General features: G+C 43.0%; 6 protein-coding genes and 1 non-coding gene across 13 annotated transcripts; 2 read left to right on the top strand and 5 right to left on the bottom strand.

Moving 5' to 3' along the window:
- Window positions 1-78: 78 nt before the first annotated feature.
- Window positions 79-2,460, bottom strand: LOC100115297 (26S proteasome regulatory subunit 6B). Of its 2 annotated transcripts, none has more exons than XM_001599874.6 (6): window positions 2,111-2,460; window positions 1,767-1,859; window positions 1,306-1,639; window positions 1,035-1,238; window positions 681-945; window positions 79-592 (listed from the first exon to the last, which is right to left on the bottom strand). In XM_001599874.6, exons 1-6 carry the CDS (start codon window positions 2,141-2,143, stop codon window positions 274-276), a joined length of 1,248 nt encoding a protein of 415 aa, XP_001599924.1. In that variant the 5' UTR covers window positions 2,144-2,460; the 3' UTR covers window positions 79-273. The 2 variants fall into 2 exon arrangements, with proteins under 2 accessions (XP_001599924.1, XP_003426762.1); XM_003426714.5 differs by having other exon boundaries at window positions 81-592; window positions 2,020-2,203.
- Window positions 2,231-5,027, top strand: LOC100115715 (la-related protein 7). The gene is made up of 6 exons (XM_031925645.2): window positions 2,231-2,609; window positions 2,690-2,976; window positions 3,054-3,400; window positions 3,469-4,473; window positions 4,548-4,695; window positions 4,773-5,027. Exons 2-6 carry the CDS (start codon window positions 2,712-2,714, stop codon window positions 4,922-4,924), a joined length of 1,917 nt encoding a protein of 638 aa, XP_031781505.1. The 5' UTR covers window positions 2,231-2,609; window positions 2,690-2,711; the 3' UTR covers window positions 4,925-5,027.
- On the top strand, window positions 4,806-27,631 carry LOC100115797. 2 transcript variants are annotated; one of them, XM_031925644.1, is made up of 10 exons: window positions 4,806-4,918; window positions 21,326-21,547; window positions 21,625-22,093; window positions 22,178-22,551; window positions 22,630-23,446; window positions 23,525-24,078; window positions 24,149-24,408; window positions 24,979-25,568; window positions 25,654-25,971; window positions 26,200-27,631. In XM_031925644.1, exons 2-10 carry the CDS (start codon window positions 21,333-21,335, stop codon window positions 26,995-26,997), a joined length of 4,395 nt encoding a protein of 1,464 aa, XP_031781504.1. In that variant the 5' UTR covers window positions 4,806-4,918; window positions 21,326-21,332; the 3' UTR covers window positions 26,998-27,631. The 2 variants fall into 2 exon arrangements, with proteins under 2 accessions (XP_031781504.1, XP_008207741.1); XM_008209519.4 differs by lacking the exon at window positions 4,806-4,918 and adding an exon at window positions 14,792-15,844.
- LOC100115334 (probable H/ACA ribonucleoprotein complex subunit 1) lies at window positions 4,945-6,808 on the bottom strand. Of its 2 annotated transcripts, XM_001600036.6 has the most exons (4): window positions 6,724-6,808; window positions 6,241-6,360; window positions 5,715-5,955; window positions 4,963-5,597 (listed from the first exon to the last, which is right to left on the bottom strand). In XM_001600036.6, the coding sequence occupies exons 2-4, from the start codon at window positions 6,339-6,341 to the stop codon at window positions 5,259-5,261; spliced, it is 681 nt and encodes a 226-aa protein (XP_001600086.1). In that variant the 5' UTR covers window positions 6,342-6,360; window positions 6,724-6,808; the 3' UTR covers window positions 4,963-5,258. The 2 variants fall into 2 exon arrangements, with proteins under 2 accessions (XP_016839466.1, XP_001600086.1); XM_016983977.2 differs by lacking the exon at window positions 6,724-6,808 and having other exon boundaries at window positions 4,945-5,597; window positions 6,241-6,378.
- LOC116416675 lies at window positions 6,039-6,108 on the bottom strand. Its single transcript, XR_004227008.1, has one exon. It is a non-coding gene; the product is annotated as a small nucleolar RNA Me18S-Gm1358 (small nucleolar RNA).
- LOC100115757 (protein CREG1) lies at window positions 6,969-10,775 on the bottom strand. Of its 2 annotated transcripts, none has more exons than XM_016983976.3 (6): window positions 10,438-10,775; window positions 8,592-9,025; window positions 8,034-8,188; window positions 7,705-7,824; window positions 7,549-7,630; window positions 6,969-7,469 (listed from the first exon to the last, which is right to left on the bottom strand). In XM_016983976.3, the coding sequence occupies exons 2-6, from the start codon at window positions 8,959-8,961 to the stop codon at window positions 7,267-7,269; spliced, it is 930 nt and encodes a 309-aa protein (XP_016839465.1). In that variant the 5' UTR covers window positions 8,962-9,025; window positions 10,438-10,775; the 3' UTR covers window positions 6,969-7,266. The 2 variants fall into 2 exon arrangements, with proteins under 2 accessions (XP_016839465.1, XP_008207746.1); XM_008209524.4 differs by having other exon boundaries at window positions 8,592-9,022; window positions 10,438-10,551.
- Window positions 11,095-14,681, bottom strand: LOC100115369 (protein CREG1-like). 3 transcript variants are annotated; one of them, XM_032601717.1, is made up of 6 exons: window positions 14,574-14,681; window positions 12,225-12,369; window positions 11,963-12,117; window positions 11,750-11,869; window positions 11,554-11,635; window positions 11,095-11,464 (listed from the first exon to the last, which is right to left on the bottom strand). In XM_032601717.1, the coding sequence occupies exons 2-6, from the start codon at window positions 12,352-12,354 to the stop codon at window positions 11,322-11,324; spliced, it is 630 nt and encodes a 209-aa protein (XP_032457608.1). In that variant the 5' UTR covers window positions 12,355-12,369; window positions 14,574-14,681; the 3' UTR covers window positions 11,095-11,321. The 3 variants fall into 3 exon arrangements, with proteins under 3 accessions (XP_032457608.1, XP_001600211.1, XP_008207745.1); XM_001600161.5 differs by lacking the exon at window positions 14,574-14,681 and adding an exon at window positions 12,457-14,472; XM_008209523.4 differs by lacking the exon at window positions 14,574-14,681 and adding an exon at window positions 12,440-12,864.

Below are 27,631 nucleotides of genomic sequence, written 5' to 3'. Positions count from 1 at the left end.
TATTGATTGTGCACATGGATATATTTTTATATACTTGATGTTGTGATTCAAGACAGATGTTGAAAAAAAACACTTAGATACAGTTTATTTATTAATTTATAGAAAAATGGATTTGTTTTTTAGAGTTATAAAATAGCTTTTGTGAAAATGTGAATTAATTTTATGTAATATCCTTGTAATACTATATTTATTATAAATTGTAAACACATTCGAATAAAATAAAAGCAATTACTTCAGCTTTGCACAAAAATTCTCTATTTTCGAGATGATAATTTATTTATAAAATTCATGTTCAGATTCATCTTTCTTAATGTTGTTTTTGTAACCCTTCTCGAAGTCCTTCGCAAGAACGATGTAACGATTTTCGCGCACAGCGTGCATTCCAGCTTCCTGACAGATAGCATTGATATCAGCACCAGAAATTTTGTCTGGACGAGCAACATAATCTTCAAGATCAACTTCCTCACTCAAGTTCATCTTTGTAGTGATTGTTGAAAAAATCAGTCGTTTTTGCCGACGATCGGGCAGTGGGAATTCAATTTTACGATCCAATCTTCCTGGACGCAGCAGAGCAGGGTCAAGAGTATCAGCTCTGAAATAAAAGTTACATTCTGTTATACAAAAATCATTACAATAATTTCAACTTAATTGTTCTTGATGGTCAATGAATCAATTTTTACCTGTTAGTAGCCATGATAACTTTGACATTGGTAGTTTGATCAAAACCGTCCATTTGATTTAGCAACTCCAAGAGAATACGCTGTACTTCACGATCAGCTCCAGTTTGAGCATCAAAACGCTTTGTAGCAATAGCATCAATTTCGTCTACAAAGATAATAGCTGGAGAGTTTTCTTTTGCTAAACGAAAGACGTCTCTCACCATTCTTGGACCTTCTCCCAGATATTTTTGCACAAACTCAGATCCAACCACACGAATGAAAGCAGCTGCAAAAAAAAAATAATAATGGACGTTTATAAAATTATAAATTTGTCCGATCATAACAAGAGAAATATCAATTAGTAATTAGTTTTACCTGTTGTATGTCTGGCAACAGCTTTAGCAAGCATAGTTTTTCCACAACCTGGTGGACCATACATCAAAACACCTCTTGGCGGGTCAATACCAATTTGTTTGTAAAGTTCAAAATGAGTAAGAGGTAGCTCTACTGCTTCTCTTATCTCTTGTTTTTGCATGTCCATACCTCCAATGTCACTGTATAGAATATCAGGCTTCTCATCTGAAGAATTAAATATATGTTAGAAATTTTTTTTAACAATATAAATTGTTAAAGGAATTTAATGTACCTGCTTGAAGCATAGAGATGCTAGAATCTGCCTCTGGTGGTAAAACATCCACCAGGGCATTGCTGTGTTTATGCAAAGCAACACTAGCTGATGGCTTTAGTAGTTCTCGATCAATAGTTGATAAAATGCGCACATAGTAGTTAGATCCGGTTGTAGAACCGACAATTCCAGTGTTTTGATCAACTGCCTCTAAAAATTGACCAATCACTAATGGTACACTTTGTATACGTTTCACTTCTTCTTGAGCATGTAAATATTCTTTTTTCAAGTTTCTTTGCTCATCTTTGATGTATTCTTCTTGGACTTCCAAAAATTCAAGCATTCGTTGTAGTTTCTGCAAATCATGTAAAAATGAACTTACTACAAACTAACAGACACCTTTTAAAGTCCCAACCAAAATCTAATTTTGTCTTGAGATTGTAAAGAAGGTATACAGGAAAAAGCCTAAATTAAATTCATACCTTATATTTAGTATAAAGATCTTCAACGTCTAGTTCCTCCATAGCTCCAGTTCCATGTCCAATCACTGGCTTCATGTCAACTTCAGCAACGTCCTGAAAAAATGAATATATTTTGTTAAAATCAAAATTAATTCCAATGCTTAGCAGTCAAAGTATTTCAAATCTTGTGAATTGATGCCAAACACTCTCAGCTGCACTGCTCCAGTTCAAATTTACATAATAAATACAGCTTTTGTCATTAAACCAAACTAACCAAGCGACTCGCTTTCTTCGCCATTGTAATTCTTTTCCAATCAACGGTTTCTCAAGACATGAAATACAATCGCCAGGAGTGCTACTCTTACCTTATCTGGCACGGTGATGCTCATTTCTTCCATTGTAAATTAGATTCGCGTATGTGTATGAGTACGCGTCCCCGAAAATCCTTAGCCGGACACGAATGACTTTTCGATTTCGGAGAACAGTTGACACTTAGGTTAGGGCGGTCTTAAAGGGCAGTTTTTACTACGAGAGTTTTGTTGTACAGCTTCGGTGTCAGCCTTCTGATTGGTCAATATCTACTTGCGGAAACGTTGGAAATCGACGTTGTCTCAGCTCAAAACACGCGCATTCGTCTATACGTATACAGTTCAGTCGAGTCAAGTTTACACACAATACGGAATTTGGCTGTTGCCGGTATTTTCTCGTTTTGACAATGACGAAATATATTAACAGATATATATATATATATATTTATTTATGTTAAAAGAATGTTGATTGACAATAACAATTCGTGATTGGTATAAAATTTAGTTCCCTTGATTTTAATTATAACTATACAGATATTCAGAGGATACTTGCTAGGTAAGAAACTATATCTCTTTTTATTAAGGCAGAAAACGCTTTAACCAAAAAAATTTAAATACTATTTTTGTGTTTTTTAGTAGTTAAAAATCTACAGTTAAGATGGTTTCTGAGGAACAGAATTCTGACATTGAGCTTGCTTCTGAGGTAATACCAGTGCCTCAAGTCCATCAGCCTGAGGTCGAGGCTCCTGTCCCAAAAGACACAAATGAGACCAATCAAAAAGCAAATGACATTCCACATGGTAAACCAAGACTAAGAAAAAAGGCATTTCATGCTGCCATTCTTAAACAAATGGAATTTTACTTTGGTGATTCCAATCTAAGTAAAGATAGGTTTCTTTCGGAACTAATAAAAGAATGTCCAGGTAAATTCTATTTTTGCAAGTATGTTCTCAAAAACTTTTAACATTACATTACTAATCATTTGTTTAAATCATTTCAGACGTACCTCTGGATACATTTATAAAATTTAATAAAATTAGATCACTCACTACTGATATTGGTAGAATAGCCAAAGCACTGAGTAAATCTACAATGTTGCAAGTGTCTGAAAATGGTAAAACAGTTCGGCGCATAACACCAATAGTGGAAAAACAGAATATTGATGAATGTACAGTGTATGTTCAAAGGCTGCCATCTGATGCTGATCATGAATGGCTAAGTTCTCTGTTTTCAGAGTATGGACCGGTAGCATACGTTTCTATTCCAAAGTTTAAAGCTACTCAAAAGATAAAAGGTTTTGCTTTTGTTGAATTTGAAACACCCGAGGGTGCGAAAAAATGCTTAAAAGTAAGTGAGATAAAATTATGTAGTAGTTATTCATTGCAACTAAGTAATAATGTAAACATATTTTTTAGGCTTTTCGAGCAAAGGGTTGTGAATTACCATCTCAAACATCTCCAACAGAGGTATTAAGCATTACAACATTTGCTGAAGAAGAAAAAGAAGAACAAAATGGTCCTCAAAACTCTGAAAATGCAGATAATACTGATAGAAAACAGAAAATTGAAAAATCTGTTGATCCTGATGAGCCAAAAGCTAAAAAACGAGGAGAATCTTTAAAATCTGATGTAAATAAAGAATTTGTAAATAATGACGAAAAATCAAGAGTCTGTTTATCTGATTCGAATGCACAGAAAGAAGAAAAGCGGGGCAAAAAACGTAAAAACAAACTTTCTGCAGAAGAAGCACAAATTTCAGAAACTGAGCTGCAAAACGTTTCTGAAATAAAGATAAAAAAACAAAAGACAGCAGAGTCAGAAGCTGAAACTGAATCAGAAAATTCTAGTAAAAATGAAATAAACAAGGATGGTAAAAAACGAAAGAAAATAAAGGTTGAAGTTGAATCAGAGTCTGAAAACTTGATCGAAAATGAGATCGACAAAGAAGAGAGTAGCAAAAAAAGAAAGAAACCAAAAATAGATGTGCCTAAGATAGTAATAGAAAGTGTTGACACAGAAAATGAGGATGTTAAAAAAGAAGAAAATGAAGAAGTTGTAGAGTCTACGAATGATGAAGGTGTACCTGAAAAGAAAAAGAAAAAAAAAAGGAAAAGGAAGCACCATGCTTCCTATGAAGTATTACAAACTGTGGATATGGGTCTTCAAGTAATGGGCAAGAAAGATTGGAAAAAACTGCGAAATAAGTATTTGGAGCTACAGAGAGCCAAAATGAAACAATTAAAACAAAATATAAAAAGAGCAAGATGGAATCAGTGGGGTGATAAAGGTAAAATGGAAACTGAACAAGAAGAAACTACTGGAACTAAAAAAGAAAATACAGCTTCAGGTTTAGAATTCATACCAAATGTTATAGTCAAGATTGAACTTAATGAACCATGTATAGATCCAAAAAGCTTCAAGGTAAAAATCCTGCAACATATTTTCATAACTATTCCAAAAAAAAGTTTTACATTAATTTGAAAATTTTGTTTCAGGCTGAATTAAAGAGTAATAGCAGCAACATTAAATATGTTGACGTTAAAGAGGGTTCACATGAAGCCTACGTACGATGTGATTCATCTGAAGCTGCAGCAGCACTAGCTCAAAAGAGCAATGAAGAAAAGAATCTTAGAGTCTTGACTGGTTAGTGCAAATTTATTATGAATTTTAAATAATAGTAAAGTTCTTTATTAAAACGTCTTTTCACTTATAACTTTCAGGTGATGAAGAGCTATATTACTGGGACAAAATTACAAGGGATCGGGAAGAAAAGATTGGTAACAAAGTTCGTGTGAACCAAAGGGGTCGTAATAAATTGCTGAAAAAGGCAGAGAAGGAGTTGGGAAAGCACATCAAATTTGACGAGGTTTGAAATTACAAAATTATAAATAGTTTACGAAAAAATGTGTATTATATTTCATTTAACTCGTCAAGCATAATAAATTATATCATGCTATGATGATAATTTTTATTAACAAAAAATAGTGATTCATTGGAAAACCTACGTACATAGTCTCGTTTTAAACCTGTACACTCTCATTACAGCAATCTAGTTTTCTTCGCTTAATTACTCGTCAATCTTACAAAGCTGCATTCAACAACTTGTAGCGTAAATAATGTGTCATCTCGCGCCCTCACTCGCAATGCGTTCGGTCTTTTCGGTATAAAAATGCCTATATAAATGTATGTATATCTCTACTCCCACGCTACCACTTGCCCCTGCCCCTGAATCCTCCACCGCCTCCGCCTCCACCGCCGCCACCTCGACCACCTCGGAATCCACCACCTCCTCTGCCTCCTCCGAAACCGCCGCCACCACCTCGTCCACCAAATCCACCGCCGCCACCTCGGCCTCCAAAACCACCGCCACCTCCTCGGCCTCCAAAACCTCCGCGACCTCCGCCGCCACCTCCTCGGCCACCAAAACCTCCACGGCCACCGCCTCCTCTACCTCCTCGACCACCTCCACCGCGTTTCTGTACTGAGCCTGGAGGCTTGGGCAGGAACCTTTGAAGAGGCAGTAATTTGGCTGGGTCTATGAATAGCTGAAATTTTAAAATAACGTATGGATTAGTCTAATACGTTTTTAGCATTGTTTTCACTGGGTGTTAAACTATGATCAAATGGCTACAAATATGAATGTAAATATTGATTTGAGGTACCTTTGTGTCTTTTTCAAAACTCGATGCTTTGATGTTTTCTGACAGTTTGATAGAGACGTAGTAGTCCCTTATGTTTCCAAAAATCTCGTCTATCTTTCCAATTTGTTGTTTGTTTTCTGTGTAAATAGGAGCATTGAAGTAAGGAACTTGCTCAATATCGACTTTGGCAACCAAATCGTCTTGCACTGACCATTCAAAGTGGCACAATGGAGTTACTTGTTCTGGTGGACCCTGATCATAGCTAGAATAAATTGATAAAAATAGTTTAGTTTATTACCAACTGTTAATTAATAAATTGAAAATGATAGCATTAACAAGTTAGCTTTTATTTCAGAAATACATAATCTCCACATATGTGGTAAGAGTGGTGCATGTAAAATCATCATATTGAAATCATGAATCTCATAAATAATTGAATTTAAAAACAGAGTTCTTTGGATTGCAATTGATAGAACTGTTTATTCATTTGTAAATTATTCAGACAATTGTCTACACATAGGGCCAAATAACAACATTGAATACTCACTTGCTCCTTCGATCTCCACCACCTCCTCTGCCACCCCGGAAGCCACCACCTCCTCCACGACCTCGAAAACCTCCTCCACCACCTCGACCGCGGAATGACATCGTTTTAATATGTTATATTCTGCAATAAACAATATGCCTATAAACAATGTGTTGACACTTGAAAATCGTATCAAAACAAAAGTAAATAATGGCTGATATTAGTAAATAATCATTTTCAAATTCGAACGAAGGGCCGAGTACGTGTTTCGTGTACTTTTTCTGTTTGAAATAACAAAAAATAAGCGTTTTAATCCGAGACGACAACCACGTGCCTAACCTATATAGCACACGTCAAACAAAGTGTCATTACAAGCAATTCACGATATAATTCACTGTTGTGATTTTTTCCCCATTAAAATTACGGTGTACCATATCACTTTTTCAGCTTTGTTTGATTATTTTGAGTGTATATTCAGAAAAAATACAAAATATTTCGACTTACTATCCGGAACGGCGTGACACTAAACATAACCTAAGAACCGCACGGCGCACAGCATGTCGGCATACCGAAAATGCGCATCTAAACAACACGTTTCCCCCACTTTAAGTTTTGAAACGACGGAACGCGATTGGTCCACGAATTCCGTTTCCGACTTCAGTCGATTTTTACCGGTGGCGCAAATTTTTAAAAGTACTCGACATTTTTCAATAATTAAAATTTTTCATTCATAAACGATGAACAACTTATTTTTAAAAATAATAATAAACATTTTTTATTCATACAAAGCAAGGGGAGTAAAATCCGCGCATTACAGCTATGATAATATCACTTATGAAATATTACTATATTTACACAAATCATTTACAAAAGTATGCACAGTAGCATTAAGATATTTTCTTCAATCTATATCAACAGCCTCTTGTTCACTATCCAAAAGTACCTCTGCAATTCTAACGAGTGTCCCATTACAAAAATAGTTTTGTCGATACACGGCATCTATCTTACGAAGCATTTTCCTTTTAAAAAACAATCGCCCCCGAGTCTTCAGAAATAGCTTGAAAATCGCTCGGCCGATTTCTGCGACTCGTTGTCGTCGCCGAGAAGCTGATAACGCTCAAGATATTCGGAATGAGCTTTGGGATTTGGTGGGTTCAGATAGTCCTTGACGGTGACGTATTTCGGTCCTCCAAAGGTGTCCAGCACGGCGATGGTGCCAATTTTCAGTTTAGCGAAGAAGAAGTGGTGATCTGGAATATATTGAAACGTTGTGTCATTTTCGAATAATCGAGAGTATATTATGAATCATGTGCGAAATTACGATCGCACCTGCTGGCATGTGAGCTAACCACGGATGACGGCCATATACCGCGTTTTTCGCGATCGGATACTCTGGATTGTCCTCTTTCACCTAGAAATCAGAAAATTTTTTTTGGTTTCGTAATAATTCAAAAGTTTAGTGAACGGTGCATACGGCGGACATACCGCTTTGATTTTGCCGGTCATGACGACCCTGGCACATCGAGGGTCCATAGGGTCGTAATTCTTGAGCTCGCAGTAACGGCCTTGGGCCAAGCTCATCATCAAAGTGGCGCGGTTGTCTTTCTGGAAAAGAAATTGCGGGCAAATTTATTGATCTTTGTTCTTCTTATCGACTTGCAGTCTTATCTCTGCTTGTAATGTAAGTTGTTTTACCAAGTGAAAAAAGTTGTACAGGCAAACATTTGATTTATTAATGCGCAGTACGTCGTACTGTTATTTTTATCGAGAGTTCATATTGAATAACGTAAAATACATAGTAAGTTTTGACTTACGAAGACGTCCTGCGCTGTGAAATCTAACGGCGTCAAGAACAAATATGGAATTCCAGTACCGTTTCCAAGTGGTCCATCGCTGAAAGAAATGATATTCACGAACGGATAGCTTTCGGTATCTTTTCGCGAGCTAACTGTCGCCACCGAAGTCCAGCCTGGAATAAATTATTTCTTTTTAAATTCTAATTCTTTCGCATTCAAGCTGTAATCGCGGAGATTTGAAAAATTTAAAAATAAATATACTAAGCTAACTATTCTAATTTTTTCAAACGATCGATTCATACTCAATTAATCATTAAATCCTACGCAATAAAGTGTCTCGTTAAAAAGTGCATTAATTGCCTAATCACGTATACAAATTATCTATGCACGTACGCGTTATCAAGCGATAAGAAGACGCATTACATTTCGCTGACACTTTCCTCTCCGAAGCGCGCGAGGAAGTACACAAATGCCATGATTCATCACCTTTAGAATGTCATTTAATTCTTTGATCAAATCTTACTTCACTTTACATTTCCCCCATAAACATCTCAAAAACACGCAATCAACCCTTACCAGCCTGATTGACGATGTATCTGGCCATCAGGGCAGCCTGATCGATCGGCGGTGGATCGGCAACAACGTCCTTCCTCGCCGATCTCCCGTCACCACCGCGTCTCCTCTTCTCGTTTTCCGCCCCGTGGAACCTCTTCCTTTCGTACCTCTCCCTCCTCTCCTCGTCCTCGTGATGTCGCCTCCTCTCCTTGGAAGCTCTCTTCCAGGCCTGAAACTCCTGGAACTCCTTGAACTCCCGATACTCGTCCCACTGAGGGTCATCGAGCCCGAGAAGCGACGACTCTTCCGCTGACGAAGCCTCGGCGGCCAAGTTCGCCAAGGCCGCCAGGAAAACGAGAGCGAAAGTCAAGGCCCTTGACGCGTAGTGCATCTCGATGATCGCTTTTTACGGCGGTGCAGGTCGCTTCTATACAGGTACCTATACCCGGAAGCTTCTGGAACATGACAATGGATGCTCGTTTGTAAAAAGTGCGAAGTTGAAGGAAGCGAAAAATAGGTATAGAGCAGAGACACGTACAGATTGTTTTATAAATACAAAGGTTTTAGTAGATTAATGACGAGTTTGGCAAGGCGAGGGTCGAAACCGGTATGGGTTGACGCGCGGATGTGATTTAGAGAATTGCCCATATACACACTTTTTATCTTGAAAGTTTAGCGCTCTCGATATATGTCATTCACGAGGATTAAAAAATTTTCATACTTGGCGATAGTGACGATTTTGTTATCGCGATGTATGTACACATCAACATCGGCTAATCGGTCAAACTGTCATTTGGACTTTTTAACAAAGAAGCAGCAATATAAAGAAAATATATTTGAAATATACTATTTTAGATCTAAAGTGATTATACATAAAAGAGCTAATCAAAGAATTGATTATTGTAACATCTCATTGTCTATATTTATCCTATTTACACTGATTATAATTGCATATGATTCGTGTGATTATACAAAATCGTGTTGTTTTCATTTCTATTACGAACGAGGTATAATAGAGCAAAGAATTATATACAGTAGGAACTCTATTATAAACGCTGTGTCATCAACTCTAACCTACGATATGACTAGGAATTCTAAAGACAGTATATTTAGAAATACATTATAAACGCAGTAAAATAATATCTAAGCGAAATAAAATGCAGTTTTAAAAAATTCAGTCGAGTTACTAGAGAATCATCGAAAGAATATTTGAATAAAGAAGGTGAATCATTGTGCATCATCACAGTACTAAACGTGAGATAGGCTATGGTTCTTTTTCTTTCTTTTTTTTATAAACTCTGCCGTTTAATTCGAATTTTGCTCAAATATTTCCAGCAACATCCCTTATAAAATGATCGTTATCTGACCATCTTTTCTGTAGTAAGCCCAACAAAATTGAACGATCATTAAACGATCTTAACTCTATACATATACTGATCGTGATTTCAAACTTCGCACAGATGCAAACACCTTAGGTACTATTTTTAACTATTTTTAAATAAAGCATAACAACGTTGAGCCTAACCCCACTAAAATTAGCCTCATTATTTTCACCATCGCAATAAACAGTTTAATTCACTCGCTCGTAAACCGATCGGCCCATATTTTTTTAATCATCTGATGTGTATCAATACCCGCGCGCCTCACTCGCTCTTTCCTCAATTTGAATACAATGTGTGCCAATATTATGTTTACGTATTCCCGGGAACCGAAAATTAATCACGTTCCTCGTCATCTGTACAGCTGATGATAATGCGAAAAAAAGCGCAAAAACAACTTGCGCAAGTCTCGTCATTACATTGCCGACTAAATTATCGCAAACACTCGAATACTTTGTCGTATAGTAACAACAAAAACAGAAACGTACCTCAAACCCGTCGTCGTAGAAAAAGCTGCAACCTCTCGGCCGACGTGCGGCTGATTACTGACTCGCGCACGCGAGCGACTCGAAACTTGAAGCTCGACGTCCTATGACGAGTCACACGGATATATTGTATACATTTGTGTGGGATACAAAGGGGAGTTCGCGACCTTGTGCAGTGCGCTGCGCGCGAGAGGACCCATTGCACAGCTGTTCGAGCCCCCTTTGTCCTTTGTTCGCGAGAATGTAGAAAGAGGATTATTTTCTCATAGGGTTGATTGAATCGTGGGGTTTTGCAAGTTTTGGCTGTAGTATAGATGGAGGAGGTGAAAAGTGCGAAGACAGAATCGCGCGATTTATTTTTAAAGTAGCGAATACTTAGTGAGTAACGAGGAGACAGCACCGGTTTATCGTGCAAATTTTACACACACAGGGATCGATGTTTGCGATACGAGTAGTAAAAGCTCGTTTGTGTAGGACAGGTTGCCGGTGCACAGGCCGTCGAAAGTCACCGAGAGATTCAATAAGCGTGTCGAGTGATCGTTCCTCTGGCTCTTCGAAGATTGTAGATTTTGTCGTTTTGTTGTCGGGGATGCTGACGGCGTGGGAAAATATCGCGGGAAAAGCATTGACATGGAGGAAAATATTGGATGAAATTGTACGTCGTGCTCTTGATGTTTATCTGATTGAAGTATATAAATATGACTTATTCGATAAGTACTCGTTTTCCTTGTTCAATTTTTTAAAACGATTAAAGAATAATCCACGCTTTTTTATATACAAATAATCCATAAAAATATTTATCAAAAAAATATTTATCAAACTATGTGTATAAAACAGAGTTGTCAAGCTCGTAAAATCGAGAGTCTTACTTTATATATATATATCGTTTATTTGTAGCTGCGAGAGTAATCTTCGACGTCGGTGGGACTAGCGCCGTAGTACTCGTCGACGGTGACGTACCCAATACCTCCGAAACGAGAGAGGACTTCGATAGTTTGGATGTTCAGCTTGGCCAGATAGAAGTGGTGGTCTGGAAAAAACCGACGAGTAATTTTTTAGTAATTTTTAAATATATTTGTATTACCAATGATCGAAGCTAACTTTTTAAATAATACTCACTTTCTGGCATATGCGCGAGCCATTCGTGGCGCCCGAAGAAGGCTGTCTTGGCGGTTTTGTAATCCGGATGGTCTTCGTTTATCTAGAAAATTTCCAAAGATCATCCGTTATATCACATTATAAAGTTTGCCAAGGATTAATCAACCTGCATAAGCATAACCATTAATTGATATATTAAGCATAAGATTTATCGCACCTGCTCGATCTTTCCTGATAAGACGACTCTCGCGCAACGCGGATCCATGGGGTCGTAGCCCTTCTGGTTGCACCAGTCACCTTGGGCGAGTGACATCAGCATGGTGACCCGTTGGTCTTTCTGTAAAGCGACGATTTCAGTACATATTACGTTCGTGATGTACAACTCCTTATTCTTTTTGGTCTCGTTGATTAGAAAAAAGTCTGTACATACAATGAGATCTTGTCCGGTGAAGTCCAGAGGAGTCACGAAAATGTAGGGGACGCCGCTACCCTGACCTTTTAGTCCGTCGCTCAGAGAGACCAAGTTGACGAATGGGTAGTTCTTGGTGTTCTCTCTCACGCTGATGGTCGCGATAGAGGTCCACTCTGTGTCGATCAAAATTCGCTTAATGAAAAGTATTCCCTTGAATCCACATGTTTTCATGTGGATTTTACCAAGATTTGAGACAATTTACGTATAAAAAAATTCATACCGGCTTCGTTGACGATGTAACGCGCCATCAGAGCACTATTGGTGGCCGCCGGAGGACCCTGGGAAATGGTACGGGCGCTGGCGCAGGCCGCGACCAGTAGCACGAGGGCAACGGAGAGTTTCGCTGCCATTTTCTGTTCTTATACCTGTAAGCAAATTAAATCACTCTCTTAATTTTAATTTTCCGACGATGAGTCGTTCAATCAATACACCTACTTCAAAAAACTTCTCACCTGATGTACTCTGACACTCTCAACAAATGAAAAGACAGCGAATCTCGCGACTACTCAAGCTTATATTGAATGTAATCGAAGGAGAGAGGGGTGCGACATTATACTTATCGTAGTTATAATTTTATCATGCGTTTCAATTTACCAAAGATGCACGTGTTCACGCCGATAACGAATATACAATACGCGCCCCAGAAAGAGTCACCTTGCAATCAATTAAATTATTCGTGTGATTTATTACCACACTCGCGTCGTCAAAATTTAATTAATTATACGCGCCAAGAAAATAGCGGCAAGTTTGGTATTATTATAGGTATACATGTTTTAGAAAGTCAAGTCATGCTATACTGAGTGTAATGTGAAATTGCGTTAAATATGTATTTTGTAATAATTACGCGTTTCGTTCTGATAAAATAACAGTAGGTTAAAAGATATGATTCAATTAATTTGTTGACTGCCGAGTTTATTATATTATTTCTATTTATAAACATTTATAATATTACAGGAAACTTTTAGTGCTATATACTCTTAATCGGTAGATGTATGTTTTGATTGGCTCATCAATAACTCTGTTATGTGCAACGTGTGCATTTTTTCAAGAATACGTGATTTAAGTCTTATCGTGACTTGCTACATCAAAGTTAAAATCACATTTTCAAACAAAAGTATCGTAATGCACTTTTTCCAGATAATTTTCCTTTCATTAAAAGTATATCATAATACGGGGTCAGATTCAAAGCGTCGACAAAAACATTTCGGAAAACTGCTGATTCTAAACATCACCTACATACAGCTAATTTTACGCTTGATTTTCATAGAATTTCAATTTTTGATTTCACAAGATTAATTTGTTGAAAAATTAGTTGGCACCAATGTCTTCTTCGTTTATAATTGATCTTCATTGATAAAGTTAAGAGGTTTCAAGCATAAAGGATGATCCCATGGGCAGCGAACAATGCACTCGTTCTCTATTTTCTCCAGAACTCTCATTTTCGATTCATCATCCGAGTGTCCCTCGCTTTTCCTGCTCAATAAGAACCCTTTGACACACAAAGAATCGTTTCCTACTCCTCTCGCACAAAAACTGCTTGTTTGGACACTGCAGCGTCACATTGTAGTCGTTTAGAAAGTGTATGTAATTCTTTAACCATAGACTTGTCACGGGAATTGATGACGTCTATTAATTAACTCGGAGATTTCTTATTTACCTCAATTAGGTTTTCATTGTCAAAACAAAAGTAGTTTTTTTCACCGTTCTTTACAAACAGTAATTAAAGCCAATTTCCATAATCCTCGACAGTATATTCTTTCCAAGAAAAAAAAAACTCAATTTCCATAATTATACCGAAAATGCGCTTGTTCTATATTGGGAATAAATCCCACTATCTACAACATTATATCATCGCAGACAAGATAACAAATTCTGCGATGTGAACCTTATCAGTTTAATAACTTTCCTCAACGATTCTCGCGGTAGCCGGAGAAAAAAAAAGTAAACAATTAGTCTACGGGTTTCTCCAGGATCTAGTATACCAACGAACTACGCATCTGATTTTTTCTTCAACGTCACACACTCATCATACAATTTTTATAACTTCCGACACTTTTGCTTGTACACAAAGAAAGCAATCGATCGCTTATGGACGCAAACATACGAATTTCATATCGCAGTCGAAAGTACTGTTAATTAAACGAAAACGTGCAATACTTTCATCCAGGCGACGTTTCCGAGAAACGTCATCACGCACTTCCGTCCGGCCCGTAACTTCCAATCAAGAAAATACTCGAATCGCATATAGCCACGCGGTTATACGGTACAAATTCAAAAACAAAAGTATTCGCGCGAGAAAAGCAAAACCGAAGACACTATACTGCAACTGGAATCGAGCGGAAAAAAACCGGCCAATTATTATCGGGAAACCGACTTCCATAGAAGAGGAGAGTAGCGGTGCCGTGTGTCATCGTCTCGCGGCGATCGTTCGTGCGTACGTCGCGACTATACTGCCCAAGCACAAGTAGAAGAGAGACGTTCGATTGATTCGGTACAAAAAATACCATCGTCAGCTGTTTCGAGTGAGTCATTCGAGCGGATTACGGAAGAGTCGATTTTTCATTCTCACCTCTTTGGTATAATACGCTGTACTTATGCGGTGAATTAAGTGCCGTATAATTGTTCTACAGTTACTAACGATGTGCGCAGGATCTCTCGAGGTTTAGCGGCTCTTACAGAACTGTTCGAGATTCTGAATAGAACTGTTTATACATGCAGACGATCGCCGCGTCCGGGATACCTTATTGCAATCATATACCGGTCGCCGAGCTCTGGAAGAACCAGTTGATCGGTTTGAAAAAATCGCGCAAACTACATTTTACCAACAGAGTATATACAAGCGAACACACGGTGTCGTCTCCAACAATTTGTCAATAACTCGGCGGCAAAAAAGTTACGTGGGAATAGCCACGCTCGTTCTGAATCATTAGCAATTCATTAGCAAGGACTGCAGCTCGCTCGAAGTTATTCAGGTTACCAAATAACGAAGAACTTCATTAGAAGCTCGCGTCGCTCTAATCTCCGCAAAAAGCTCGCTCGCAATCGCATCGCGTTTTACAGAGCGGCTCATTTGCGATGAAAAAATTTCTCAAAATCAGCAGCAGCTCTCGCAAGCCTAATCACCTGCGCAAAAACCATAATGCAGTCTCTCTCTCTCTCTCTCTCTCTCTCTCTCTCTCTCTCTCTCTCTCTCTCTCTATAACCACACCTCGCGTAAATACAGCGGAGAGTACATAGCAGCCGATCGAGCGTCCAGGATCGGCCGGCTCATGGGAAACTGGCACGTCTTGGCCACGAATCTAGGTCAGCGTCTAACTGTTCCGCCGTACCGTTTCTGCCTCTGGTGTACACACACACGAGAGCTCGCGCGCTCGTCCTCCCACTCGGCTTCTTCTCTTCCTCCTCAGCTCGGCCTTCAGCAGGGGGCGAGGTGTACCTCAGTCCCGAGCACCTTCGCCAGTCCTCGAAGGTACGCGGAGTGCGCGGCATCTCTTGGACAGTGATATTCGACGCAGCCGAGGAGGATCTTAGCGCCACTCAAGGCGGCACGTTTTATTCTTATTTTGAAAGACCGAAGATACGAGGAAGAAGAGGCTCGGTGGTTATTTTGGCTCGGATTGCTTCGATCGGAGATTACGGGAGGGTTGATTCGAAGCACGCGAATCATGCCTGGCTGCTTCGTGGACATTATTCGTTGATTTGGATTTTTTCTTTCACTCGCCGGAGAGAGAGAGAGAGAGAGAGAGAGAGAGAGAGAGAGAGAGAGAGAGAGAGAGAGAGAGAGAGAGGAGAACTCTGAGGAGGATTTTGCAGCAGGAGGTCTGAGAAGATTGCACAGTGGTGAGTTTTTCTTGTACGTGCGTTGTTTACGATCGATGTGCATATATACATAATTATTTATCTATCTTCGCATAGTCTGAAGATTAAACGAATGATACGCGATTAAAATCTCTTCGTATCAGTCGAAATCTCGATAAGTAATTCGTTTTATTGATTGAACACCTGCAGCCTATCATCTGGCATAATCGACAATCAACCGCAAGTCTCTTTAGACCCTCGCACGCGTAATACCTGCCCAATTAACGCGTCACGCGTGTACATACCTAAACAATCATCCATAAACAAGGAAAAAGCCGTAGTATCGATCAGCCTCGGTCGACGAGGTAATCACCCGTGTAGCATCATCGCACACGCATACCTCTTTTCTTCCTGGTTCACCTTCGGCTGCTCTGCTATCCTCGACTTATACGTGCCGGGATCCTGCTTTGGCGCAGCGCAGGTCTTTGACCCTCTCGCGCGTTGATGTGTTGTCTAGTGTGTATATATCACGCTCTCTCCGTGTGTGATGCAATTATCAGAGGGTCAGACACGACGATCTTATCGTGGATTACTTATTACGCGAGCAGCGGTTTTTTTCTTCTCCGTAATTTTCGGGCGTCCTTTGAGGTCGGGTTTTCACTGTCGTGATGTAACGAGATGGTTTTCCTCTATGTTCTGTCGTAACCGTGGTCTCGCTGCGTTTTGATTCTATAGTTTTCAAGTGTATCATCAGCGAAATATAAAATTATCCTACACGTGCAGTTGGAAATTAAGGTTACTGTGGCGCGCTCGTGATCCTCGAATTTAAAGTTCACGGTCAAGGTCAATTTCTCGGTATAAACCGAGAGGTTCATTTTTTATCGGGCAAAGCCATCTAAGCATGAAAGAGGATGAACCATCACTTTTGGGCTGCTCGAATACTTTATTCGGCTCGTGATCGGTTGGCTTTATGGTACGCGAAGTAACGTTATTCTCGTGTGACGATTAATTAATCCCTCATCGCGAACGCGAAGAGCCTCCGCGATTATTCATCGTATACGAAAGTTCAAAACATGTTGTTTTCAATTCTTGGAAAGAAAATTCGTGCTGATGCTCGCAATTTTTTCAACTTGTTTGTATATTCCTATATGACTAACGTCAAGAAAGAAAGTTCCTTCTTGGAAAATCCGCTCGCGCGTTCGATTCCGCGGTTCCGTTCCGCCTCGACAAACGACGGCAATAAAACCTGAATAATTTCGAGTGTGTTGAACCTTGCACGCCTTGATACATCTGACGATAATTTCGAACGTGCAAATCGAACCACCAGTTGCATCAGTGGGAAGATTATATAGGAACTTTCATTCACGGAAACCCATACACGCACGCGTAGTTTCCCAGGACTTTCTTCTTCCGCGACAATGACCGTTGGAGTTTTTCCAGAATCCCAAAAACTCGTCTATTCACGCTGCGCACTATACACTCAACCGACATCGGGAAAAACAGCCGCGTCGACCAGTTTCCTCGCGAGACGCGTATAATCGATCCGGTCCTTCGATTTCACGCCGGCGACGGCGATCCGTTACGAATCTCCCGTGTCCCCCGAAAAAATCAAGCGGCGAACCTGCTCTCCGCCGATGCATCAGAGCTGCCACCGCCGAAGTAGGTCGTCCCAAAATCCCACTGTACCACTCACCGGTCCTGGCAATGACTCTCTGATAATAGCGCGTGTGTGTATACTTCCTGGGAAACTCAAGAGAGAGTGAAATCTTCTTTTTTTTTTTAATTTTCGATGATGTCGGGTGTCTATAATTGGAATTTTAATTTAGATGCGCTGTATTGGAGTTACGTGATGTGGCGTGTATTATGTGAGCGTTGTATAAAGGGTTCAATTTCTTTGTTTCCAGTAGTGTGTGGAATCTCTGCGCGTGGTAAAGCGCTGATTGCGATTTCGTAATTCCGATTGAAATGCGTATAACGGAGCGAATTATTACGTTTCTAATTATATATCAGGATAATTGAAGAATTCGTTGAACCGCGTATGGGGCTGTAACACGCGTGGCTTAATTCAAATTTTTCGTTATTATATATTAGATATCGAAAACACCCGAGAAAACGTGTAAACTCCCGACTGGTCTGTGTATGATTAATTCACAATTACCCACATTTCCGTGGCTCTTATACAACCGTTATACATCTTACCGCTCGCAGTATACACACAGGCCAAAAGAATCTTTCTCTCTCGGAATTCAATCATCTATTCCACCCATAAAATCACTAATATTTTTCCTCATCTCCGCTCCATCCACATCTCCAGCACACATCCTGTCCGCCTATTATAACGGAAATCCGCAACCGTCGGCTAAACTATATGTGTGTACAGAAAACGACCGCGCATATAATCCAATGGAAAATACATCTATCCGCGCGGCCGTGAACTTTTCACTGTCGCGAAAGTGCGAGTAACGAAAGAGTATCGCCAAATGCGGTGTCGGTTGTACACACTCTATAAGACGCATGTGCAGTACAGAGTCGGTACAAGAAGCGCGCGCTGGAATGTCACTGGTTTCGCGATCGTCGACTGGTCCGCTATATAAGCACTGTTAGAGCTGGAGCTGTTATTACGGAGAGTCTTGGCGCGGCTCTGCGCAGCGCAGACGAGGTATAGATCATGTCGATGGATAGGTATAGTCGTCGAGGAGAGCAGCTGTTGCAGCTTTTTCTGCTGTTTGTTTACCTTGAGGGAGTAGTAGTCGTCGCCGCGTTCGAGAGTTTATTAGACGGACTCGGCGAGCTTTATACGCTTGGGATGGGGCTTTACGATGCGGAAGGACATACGGCCGCGATGCTTCCGTGTACGACGGTGTGGCTGAGTTGCCTGTTACTACTGACTTGGCTCTAGTTTGATTTACGCAGATGACTGTGAAACAAATGTTTTTGATAATACACGTGTATATAGTTATATCGACGATATCTATATGTATTGGATGGCAAGCGAACGCTTTTATTGAACCGTAAAAAGCTGCTATCCGTTATTTGGCTTCATAAATCGATGCAAAGCTAACTGTATTGAATCCTAAAATAGAACTATGATTTACGGTTTCGATTGGTGAATAGACGGGTTCAGATCGTTCAGATCGGAACTTCGTATCGTTGATTTGTAAACAACACAATGCACCATTTCCGTACTCAATTTTCGTGCACCATTATCAGATCCACAACAACTCTCCTTGTGGGTCAAGAGCTGTCTCGGTTTTCAAAATCCTCGCGTTTTGCCCCTTTCATAATGGGAGCACGTGCTCGCGCATAAATCCTTCGAGATAACCGGTTTGCAAATGAACCTAATTATTATAACAATCATATGAGCGACATGTGCGCGCTAACGTCCGCAAGTCACCAGCGCAGATTTCACCCGTATGCACATCAGCTACTGGTATACAAATATTCACGAATCCACCTGTACTTTTTCCCACGATACACAGCCAAACAAATACACTCCAGGCGTTCGCAGGCTGCGCGTGAACTCAAACAAAAGCGAAGTGAGGTCAGCGCTGTCGCATCCCTGATGCGCAGACTTCCGCGAAGTCGGAAAAGAAAAGTCCCGCGCCCGAAGGAGACAAGGCGCATAAAAGATACACGCGCAGCTCGAATGCTAAAGCGCGGCGGCTATTATCGCCGCGTCGTCCGTGACCATGGCCGCGTCGCGCGCAGGAATCTCGAATCTGTGTCAGCGGCTCGTCTCTCTTTCTCGCTCTTGCGCGCGCGCATATCGATGTGTGCGTATACCTATAGCTACACGCCGGTGCATCCTCCTTTTGGCCTCTCCGTCCTTTCACCGGAACGAGTTTGCGTCTTTCGATCGCGACCATTGTTATTATTCCAACAAGCCCGCGAGTTATTATGCGCATTACATACAGCGCGCTCGAGAATAGGTGTCCGTTCGGTGAACAGTTATATGTTATGAATACATACCGATGCGTGGGTGCGCGCGAGCTATTACGCGGCTATTTGATTCGACGCGATCGATTTTACCTTTCTTCTTGGCTTCTCTTGATTGGGACTTGTATAGGTTTCGGGGCTGTGACAAAGTATATACACGAGTGCATCTGTCTCCGGTTACATTATGCGTCCCAGCGGAGAGACATCGTGAGAAAGTTATTGCTGCGGGTCACTGTTTTGTCTGCTGCGCAGCTCTCGCGATCGAGCTTATCGCGGCGCTGCAATAACGAGCGTTTAACGATTTTAGGAAGTCTCGTCGTCGTGTGTGTGGTAGGAGCTTCTCGTATATATAAACCGGAAACAAGGAGAAGGAGAAGTGACGAGGAAAAAAGTGGACCGAGCCGGGGGGATTACGGTACTTTTATTCGCCGGTTATTGCCGATCGAGGATCGGATGACTCTGCCCGCATGTGTGCGTGTGTGTGTGTGTGTGTGTGTGTGTTCTTATGGGTTACAGAGGAGGGGACGGATTAATAATTTTTCTTTTTCACAAGCTCGAGTTTACGGACTCGTCGGTACGTTTCAAGCGCGGTGTTCCTGTTAAACGGCTTTTATTCGCGCGCGGTATTTTTTGAAAAGAAAGTGAAACTCGCGGCCCATTGCGGGCGTCGTGTACATTTTTTCTTTTCGTTTTTATTGTCCTTCGCTGTGTAGTAATTTTTTTAATAACGAAAAAAATTATCTGCTTTCTCGGTGAAAACGAAAGTTTAAAATTCATACTATGAACAAATGAGTATTTTCCACCAATTTTAACATCCGTTAATAACGGAGAGCTGCAGCAGCACTTTTCACGCGTTAAGTGAAAGAACGAGGAAATTGCAAGGCGCGTGATAAACGACAAATCACGCTACACATATCCTGCTCCCCTGCGCACACCTCACAGTAATAACAACCACAGCCGCGTATACCCAACACCTTTCTCCTCGTTTCAGCTCGCACCTCTCATTACAATATACATCCTATACTCGGGCGCCGCACCGGCCCATTACAACCGGTATAAACGCCGCGCACTATTCAAAACACGACGGAAGAAGAAAAGAAATAAGAAGAACTGTAGAAAAGAAAAATCGTAAGTGTGACGTGCGGAAAAATAAGGTTCCCGCTCGACAGGAAGTCGACAGCGACGAGTAGATTTTTGCATGTGCAATCTCAGGCGCCGACGCGAAAGCGATGACCCACTATATGGCGAGCCGCGTGCCTCCCTGCAGTGACGTAATAATCTTCGTTAACGGTACTCTTTCCTCATTATAGATATACAAGGTGCGCGCGCGGTGTGTGTAAGACTTTTTTTACATGCTCCATCAGGCGCGACGATCGCGCACTCGATCGTTTTTCCCAAAGAGATGTCTCATTGTACGCGTCGATGCTTATTCGGAGGAAGGCGTTGATGGATTTACGAGTTTTCCCGCCTTTTTCCCAGATGCGAGGAGTTTCTCTTTTATCGCCGCACTTTTTTCCCGGGAGAAGGATGTCGCGCGATTTTTGAGATGCCTCGAATCGTTATCGATGATTTCACTTTATTTTCCAGCGTAAAAATGGTGTCGTCGATTTTGACGCTGCTGCTGCTCGTCAGCGCCTCGGTGCTGTGCGTGTCGGCGGACTTTCTCATGGGAGGTCACCTGGATAACAAAAAGGTGTCCGACGACGCGCTGGTACTCGCGCGAACCGCCGAGGATTCCGACATGGATCTTATCGCCGAGGAAAGTGGAGCCAGCGTCGCCTCGACGCCCTATCCGGATCAGGAGCCGAGGTGAGAACTCGTCGCGCTGTACTGCTATTTTTCGCGACTTGAAAGGAACTCGTTTGAACTTATTTTTCGACTACCAGGTACAAAATACCATACGCCTTTGCGTTCAACGGCGGCAAGCCCTTCTCCCTCGAGAAGGACCCGATCACCGGAAAGATCGACTTCGAGAAGACGCCGCCCCTGAAGGCCTTGAACCTCACCGAGACCTACCAGAACGAAGAGGAGGAGGAAAGCGTCGACGGCGAGAACGACGAGACCGCGAGGATCGACGAGGGCCGGCCGTACGGCAAGATCGGATACCTGGACAGCAAACGCGTCGTGTCGACCAACTCGAAGAGCGAGCGGGTCGGGCCCAACGAGATCAACCCCTACTCACCGAGCTTCCACGACTTTCTCAACTTGCCCGTCAAGTACAGCTCGGAGAAGTACGAGAGGGGCGACAACTATCCGCTGATATCGAGCAGCTACGCCAACACCAAGGTGCAGAGCGGCTCCAACAGCTACAACATCAATAACCATCGGCCGTATCATCAGGAGACCGCTACGAAGGTTTTTACCGTTGGAGCTTTTAATTTTGTCGAAGGATTGCTCATACGTGTCTGAAATAACGAAACGTGCTCGAATCTTTCGCAGGTATCCATCAGCACGGCTACGCGTAAGGTCTACTACCCGAAGTCCACATCCTCCACGACAACCACCACGACCACGATGAGGCCGACCACCACCACGACGACTACGACGACAACGACGACCCCTAAGCCTGTGGAAAAGAAGACCACACCGGTGAAACCCACGAAGCCCCCGACCACCACCACGACCACCACAAGGGCACCCAGCACCACGCCGACATCCACGACGACGAGCACCACTCAGGCGCCGTCGACGCAGCCGAAGGTAACCACGTGGAAACCGTCCAAGCCGTCCACTACACTCTACGACGAGTACGAAGACATGTTGCCGATCGAGAAGATCCAGGGCAGCAAATACGACACGCCCGACAAGTTTGCGTAAGCTATATCGTTTGTTTTACATTGAGATACAATTTATAGAAGTACGATACTCCAACGATTACCGTTTGCCCACAGAAATTATCCGATGACGGAAAAGGATCAAAACGGCCACAGCAACGGACCGCAAAGTCCCCCGCGCGTGATCGTCCAGACGAGCTACGACTACAACGACGGCTACGACGACTACGACTCCTCTCCGGAAGAGCGACCCTTGGTTCCACCACCACCACCTCCGCAGCAGCCCGTCGATCATCACCACCTCCGGCCGCACGTTCCACAGCCTCCTCCGAATCGCGGCACCGAGATCGTCCAGAGCATCGAGCTCGAATTCCCTTCGACGACACCTCCCAGTACCACAAATCCTCCACCCACTACCACGACGCCCACCACCTCGACATCAGCCCCGGCTACCTCACCGTCTCACTACCATCACCAACAACAACAACAACAACAACCGATCAGTGGTATCCACTTGAGCAGCGATAGACCGCCGATGATGGTACCGATCCATCCGCAACCGGTTACCTCAATGCCGCTGGACTACGGAAACGGCCACCTTCACGTTCCACCGGTTCACGAGAACTTTGTCGAGGGTCAAAGGCCCATCGAGTTCTACAACAATAATAATGCTCATAATAAAAATAACAACAATGGGGGACACTCGGGAGTACACTTCTCGGGCAACATGTACGGCAAGCCCGGAAGCGTGATCAGCGTCTTACCGGAAAGCACCAGCAACGTCATTGTGCCTCACGATCAGGACACTGTCTCGTTCGTCCTGGGTAACAGACAGAACGTCGAGGGAAGCTACTACACTCATGGAACTGCTATGGAGGAACATTCTTACGCTCCCAATTCTAACGACAAGAACTTCAGGCCGATCTTTGGTTCGGTAAGTCATCTGCATATCAAACCGCTAAATATATAGTTTATTAAATAATTAACGACTCTATAACGTTTTCGCGTGCAGGGTTCTTCGAACGTGCAACAGCCGGGTCACGAGCAGAAGGTCTCCGTAGCCCTGCCGTCAGTAGCCGTAGTCGAGCCATCCGTCTCCACGAGCTACAACGCTCAGAACTGGTACAATCCTTCTTCGAACCAAGGACCGGTCAAATCTATCCCGATGCCAGATGGCGACTCCCAGAATACCAAGATCGTCCAGTCGTCCTTCGTTTTCCCGTCACCAAACGGTAACGAGAACAACAACAAGGACTCCGCGACTCAGACCGACGAAGTTGCCCCTCCCGGATTCGTCAACTTCCCCGACGGCGGTTCCAAGGACAGGAACGATGAGCACAACCAGCGACCAGTGGAAGAACACATAATCGTCATCAATCAGGCCGACGGCTCGATCAAGGAGATCACACCTAATGGCTCGAACAGTTTTGCCGATAACGCCGTCGTCATAAGTGGAGGAAACAATAACGGCCATCATGAGGGAAACAACAACAACAACGCTAACAACCCGAATTTGCCACAACTCTCGGAGAGCCTGACACCACCAGCTGAAATCAGACCTTCTAGGTAAGCACAGTTTGTTAACAATATCGAATGACACCCACGAGATGTGTTAATTGTTCAACAAACATTTCAGGCCACCGTCTGGAGGTATAAGCCAACGTCCGCCCTACTACTTCCACTACCAACACGGAGGCGCTCCAAACTTGGGTAAACCCTCGGAGTATCCCCCACGTCCTCAGAGGATACCTTTGCCACCGAGACAGAAGCCCGAACCACCGCCAGTAGGTTTTAAGAGGAGACCTACACCCCACGACACGAAATTGCCCAACATCCTGCCGCAGTTCAGACCCAACGCGAAGACCTCACATGGACACAGGGGCACCGATAAAATTGGTGAGTAGAAACTCTCACAATCGGCAAGACCCTGTTTATTCAGTATCCGCTATATATGAGTATAAAGAATAAGACGAGTTCTCACGTCGGAAAACTAATAGAGAAAGAGCGTGGCTAACAAGAAAATGATTATCTTCCAGCCGACACGAATTTTCACTTTTATTACTACAATGAGCCGCTTGATGCTGAAATTGAATGTTCGCGGTTTTCCATATCTGGGACACTGCCTACTTTTGCGCGCGTCTTTGTAGTCGTACTTATATACTTACGCGCAGGGACAGGATTGAGAATGATGTCAATTGATTATAGTCTTCTTTTTCCGCTTCCACTAGAAACCGCGCCGCTGTCATTATACCAGAGATTGTTTAATCTCAATCACATCGTCTGTCACTTTCTCAATTTTCTCGCGAAGTAGGTAGAGAAACAGTGATTTCTATTACAATGCTTGAGAGGATGAAATTTTCTCGTGGAACGATCGAACGTTTGTGAACGATTCTTTAATAACTAATAACTGAATATTGAAATTTCTTTCGTAATTAATATGACACGTAATAAATCTTGCTTCTTCAGGAACACTACCAGCGCCTCAAACCTACCCACCAAACCGCTCGCGTCCCCCTACCCCCCAATCGCCACCCCCGCACCTACACCCATCTCGCAGACCCCAATCTCACCCTCCGAACTCGCCGCCACCCCCGCACTTCCACCGTCTGAGTCCGCCACCTCCACCACAGGGTCACCCCTCTAACTCTCATCCTCCCCCTCACCACCACAACCAGCAGCAACAACAGCCACCTCAAATACTGCGTAAGAAGGAAGACATCGGGGGTCCGGTGGCATCACTACCCTCGAATCCCGAACACCTCAAACGCTTTCGACCACCGATTGGCGGTCGATTGGTCGTCCAGAAACTTCGCATGGAAGACGAAATCACGGGTGACAGATTCTCCGCGGAACCACCGCAGGTGCCACCGAGACCGATCATCTTCCCGAAGAATAGGGCGGATAATCAGATGCCAAAAGTCTCGACGCTGCAGATGATCCAACAGAGGGGCGGACTCGATGAAGAGATCATCAGGTCGAATCTGCCACCGCTTTTCAAGATCAACAGGTCCGATGAGAAGAGCGACGAGAACGACAGAGACGAGAACTCGACTTCGGTGAGATGATCTCTTTTTGAAATTCAATAAATAAAGAAGGAATTCAAATTTTGAAAATTAAAAACAACAATCTTTGAAACGACAGGCGAACGATGCCGATCGGCGCAAGAGCCCAGTCGGGGACTCGGACGTCCAGGACGGATCCAGCGCTTCCGAAAATGGTCCCGTCTATGTCGTCTACCCGGTGAACAGCGCCGTCAACATCGGAAGTCAAGAGGATATGGTGGAGCGCGACGAGACAGTCGTCATTGGTACCAGAGGACCACACAGGCCTCTGCCTCCGGACACATTGTCTCTGCACGACGAGGAAGATATTGATCGCAAGGATGGCGAGGAGGGCTACTATTACGGAAAGAGGCCGCAGCATGTGAATAACGTCAATGGAGATTATGCATTACATCAGGTAAATATACATTTTTTTAATGAAAGAGTAATCAAAAAGATTGCCGGGGATGTTTTATCTGATCGATAATCAATACGTGACTAGTCTCTTTGTAGTTTTATCGATGCCCGCATATACACTAGATTACTCTTTCTTATGACCTCGAGAGCTACTTGACAACTAATGTACTCGTCACTCTGATTCCAAAAATAAAAACGAAAAATTAAACAATCCTAATTCTTCTTCAAGGGTTACCCGATCGACCGACCGGAGTCTTCTCACCTGATCCGGGAGAAGCCTCTGCTGATTCCCAGCGAGGATGTCGAGAAAGACTCGGAGAACGACCACAAGCCCGAGGAATCCAACTCCAGCGACAGCAGTTTCAACGTCATCTCCTACCTCCAAGACTTCCTGCCGTTCCCCACGAAGAAGCAGCAGACTGCCACGATCTCAGCTACCCTTCCGCGACTACCGATCTTGGCCTCCTCCAGCCCCATCGCCTACGTCTACACTCCCACTACCCCGTCGGCGGTCCACCGACACGATCTCCACCTCGACGACGACGACGAGGCCGACGATGACGACTTCCTGCGCATAGACCACCGCAACGAGAAACCGGTGCTCTTGCCGTCTCAGCAGCCGAGCAGCTCGTCTTCCTCGGCACCGTCGCCCCAGAACTTCATGGCGCCGTTCGTCGCCAGCGTCTCCGCGGAGATGCCGCCTAAAAACAGTTGGAGCGTCGTCGGCCTCCAGGTCAACGGCACCGAGAGGACCAACAACGAGAAGAAGGACAAGAAGGAGGAGAAGGTAGCCAGCGAAAGAATCGGCAGCTCCGACAGCCAGGAGAACGAGACGCAAACCGAGCACGTCGACAGCGGCGATAACTTCGACCCCGAGAACTTCAAGCCTCAGCTGTTCGGTGGCTTCAAACCCATCTACGAGTTTCCCGTCGACGAGGACGACAGCACGGCGATGGTCGGCAGAGGAGTCGTCGCCAGGTCCGAGGTCCAGGTCAACGCCGACGCTGGAAGAAAGCTCGATAAGTGAGGAGAGACGAGTAGAGGGTCGGCGTCTAGGAAATTTTTTGTACTCGCTCTAGAGACGTTCCCTTGGGCATTTGTCGACGGAGCATCGTTCGAAAAATCAAATTCGGAAGTGAGCTACGTATATAGCTTGAAAAATTTTTACGGACGAAAGAAATGCTAAAGGGAACGCCAGTCTACTGCACAGAGAAACGACGGGATCTGGCGCGTGTCGGTGATTGGTGTGTGTATATATATATATATATATATATATATATATATATATATATATATATATATATATATATATATATGTACACGAACATTACAGCACACACACGCGCGCGCGAGGCTCGCTCGCCAACTTGGGGAAATAACTTGTTCATAGAGTATTATAATGATAAATATAAACGAATCGTGCGCTCGAGTTGAACCGCGCGAGGCGAGCATGTGCTCATTCGTGAACTGAACTATATAATGTACTTACGTTTTGCCGCGCTCGGCGTGAACATTTTTCTGAGACTTGAGAAAATTACATAGGCTCGCGTAGAGTGAGCCCATCTCAGACAAATTTTCTTCGCCCGAGTCAATTGCACTCGAAGTTTTAAGTGCCAATTGTACTGTTGTATGCCAAACTATATTTTATATATTATTTTATA

This window comes from Nasonia vitripennis, assembly GCF_009193385.2.
Source record: "Nasonia vitripennis strain AsymCx chromosome 3 unlocalized genomic scaffold, Nvit_psr_1.1 chr3_random0004, whole genome shotgun sequence".
Classification (NCBI taxonomy): Eukaryota; Metazoa; Arthropoda; class Insecta; order Hymenoptera; family Pteromalidae; genus Nasonia; species Nasonia vitripennis.
This window is presented reverse-complemented; position numbering and strand designations above follow the sequence as displayed.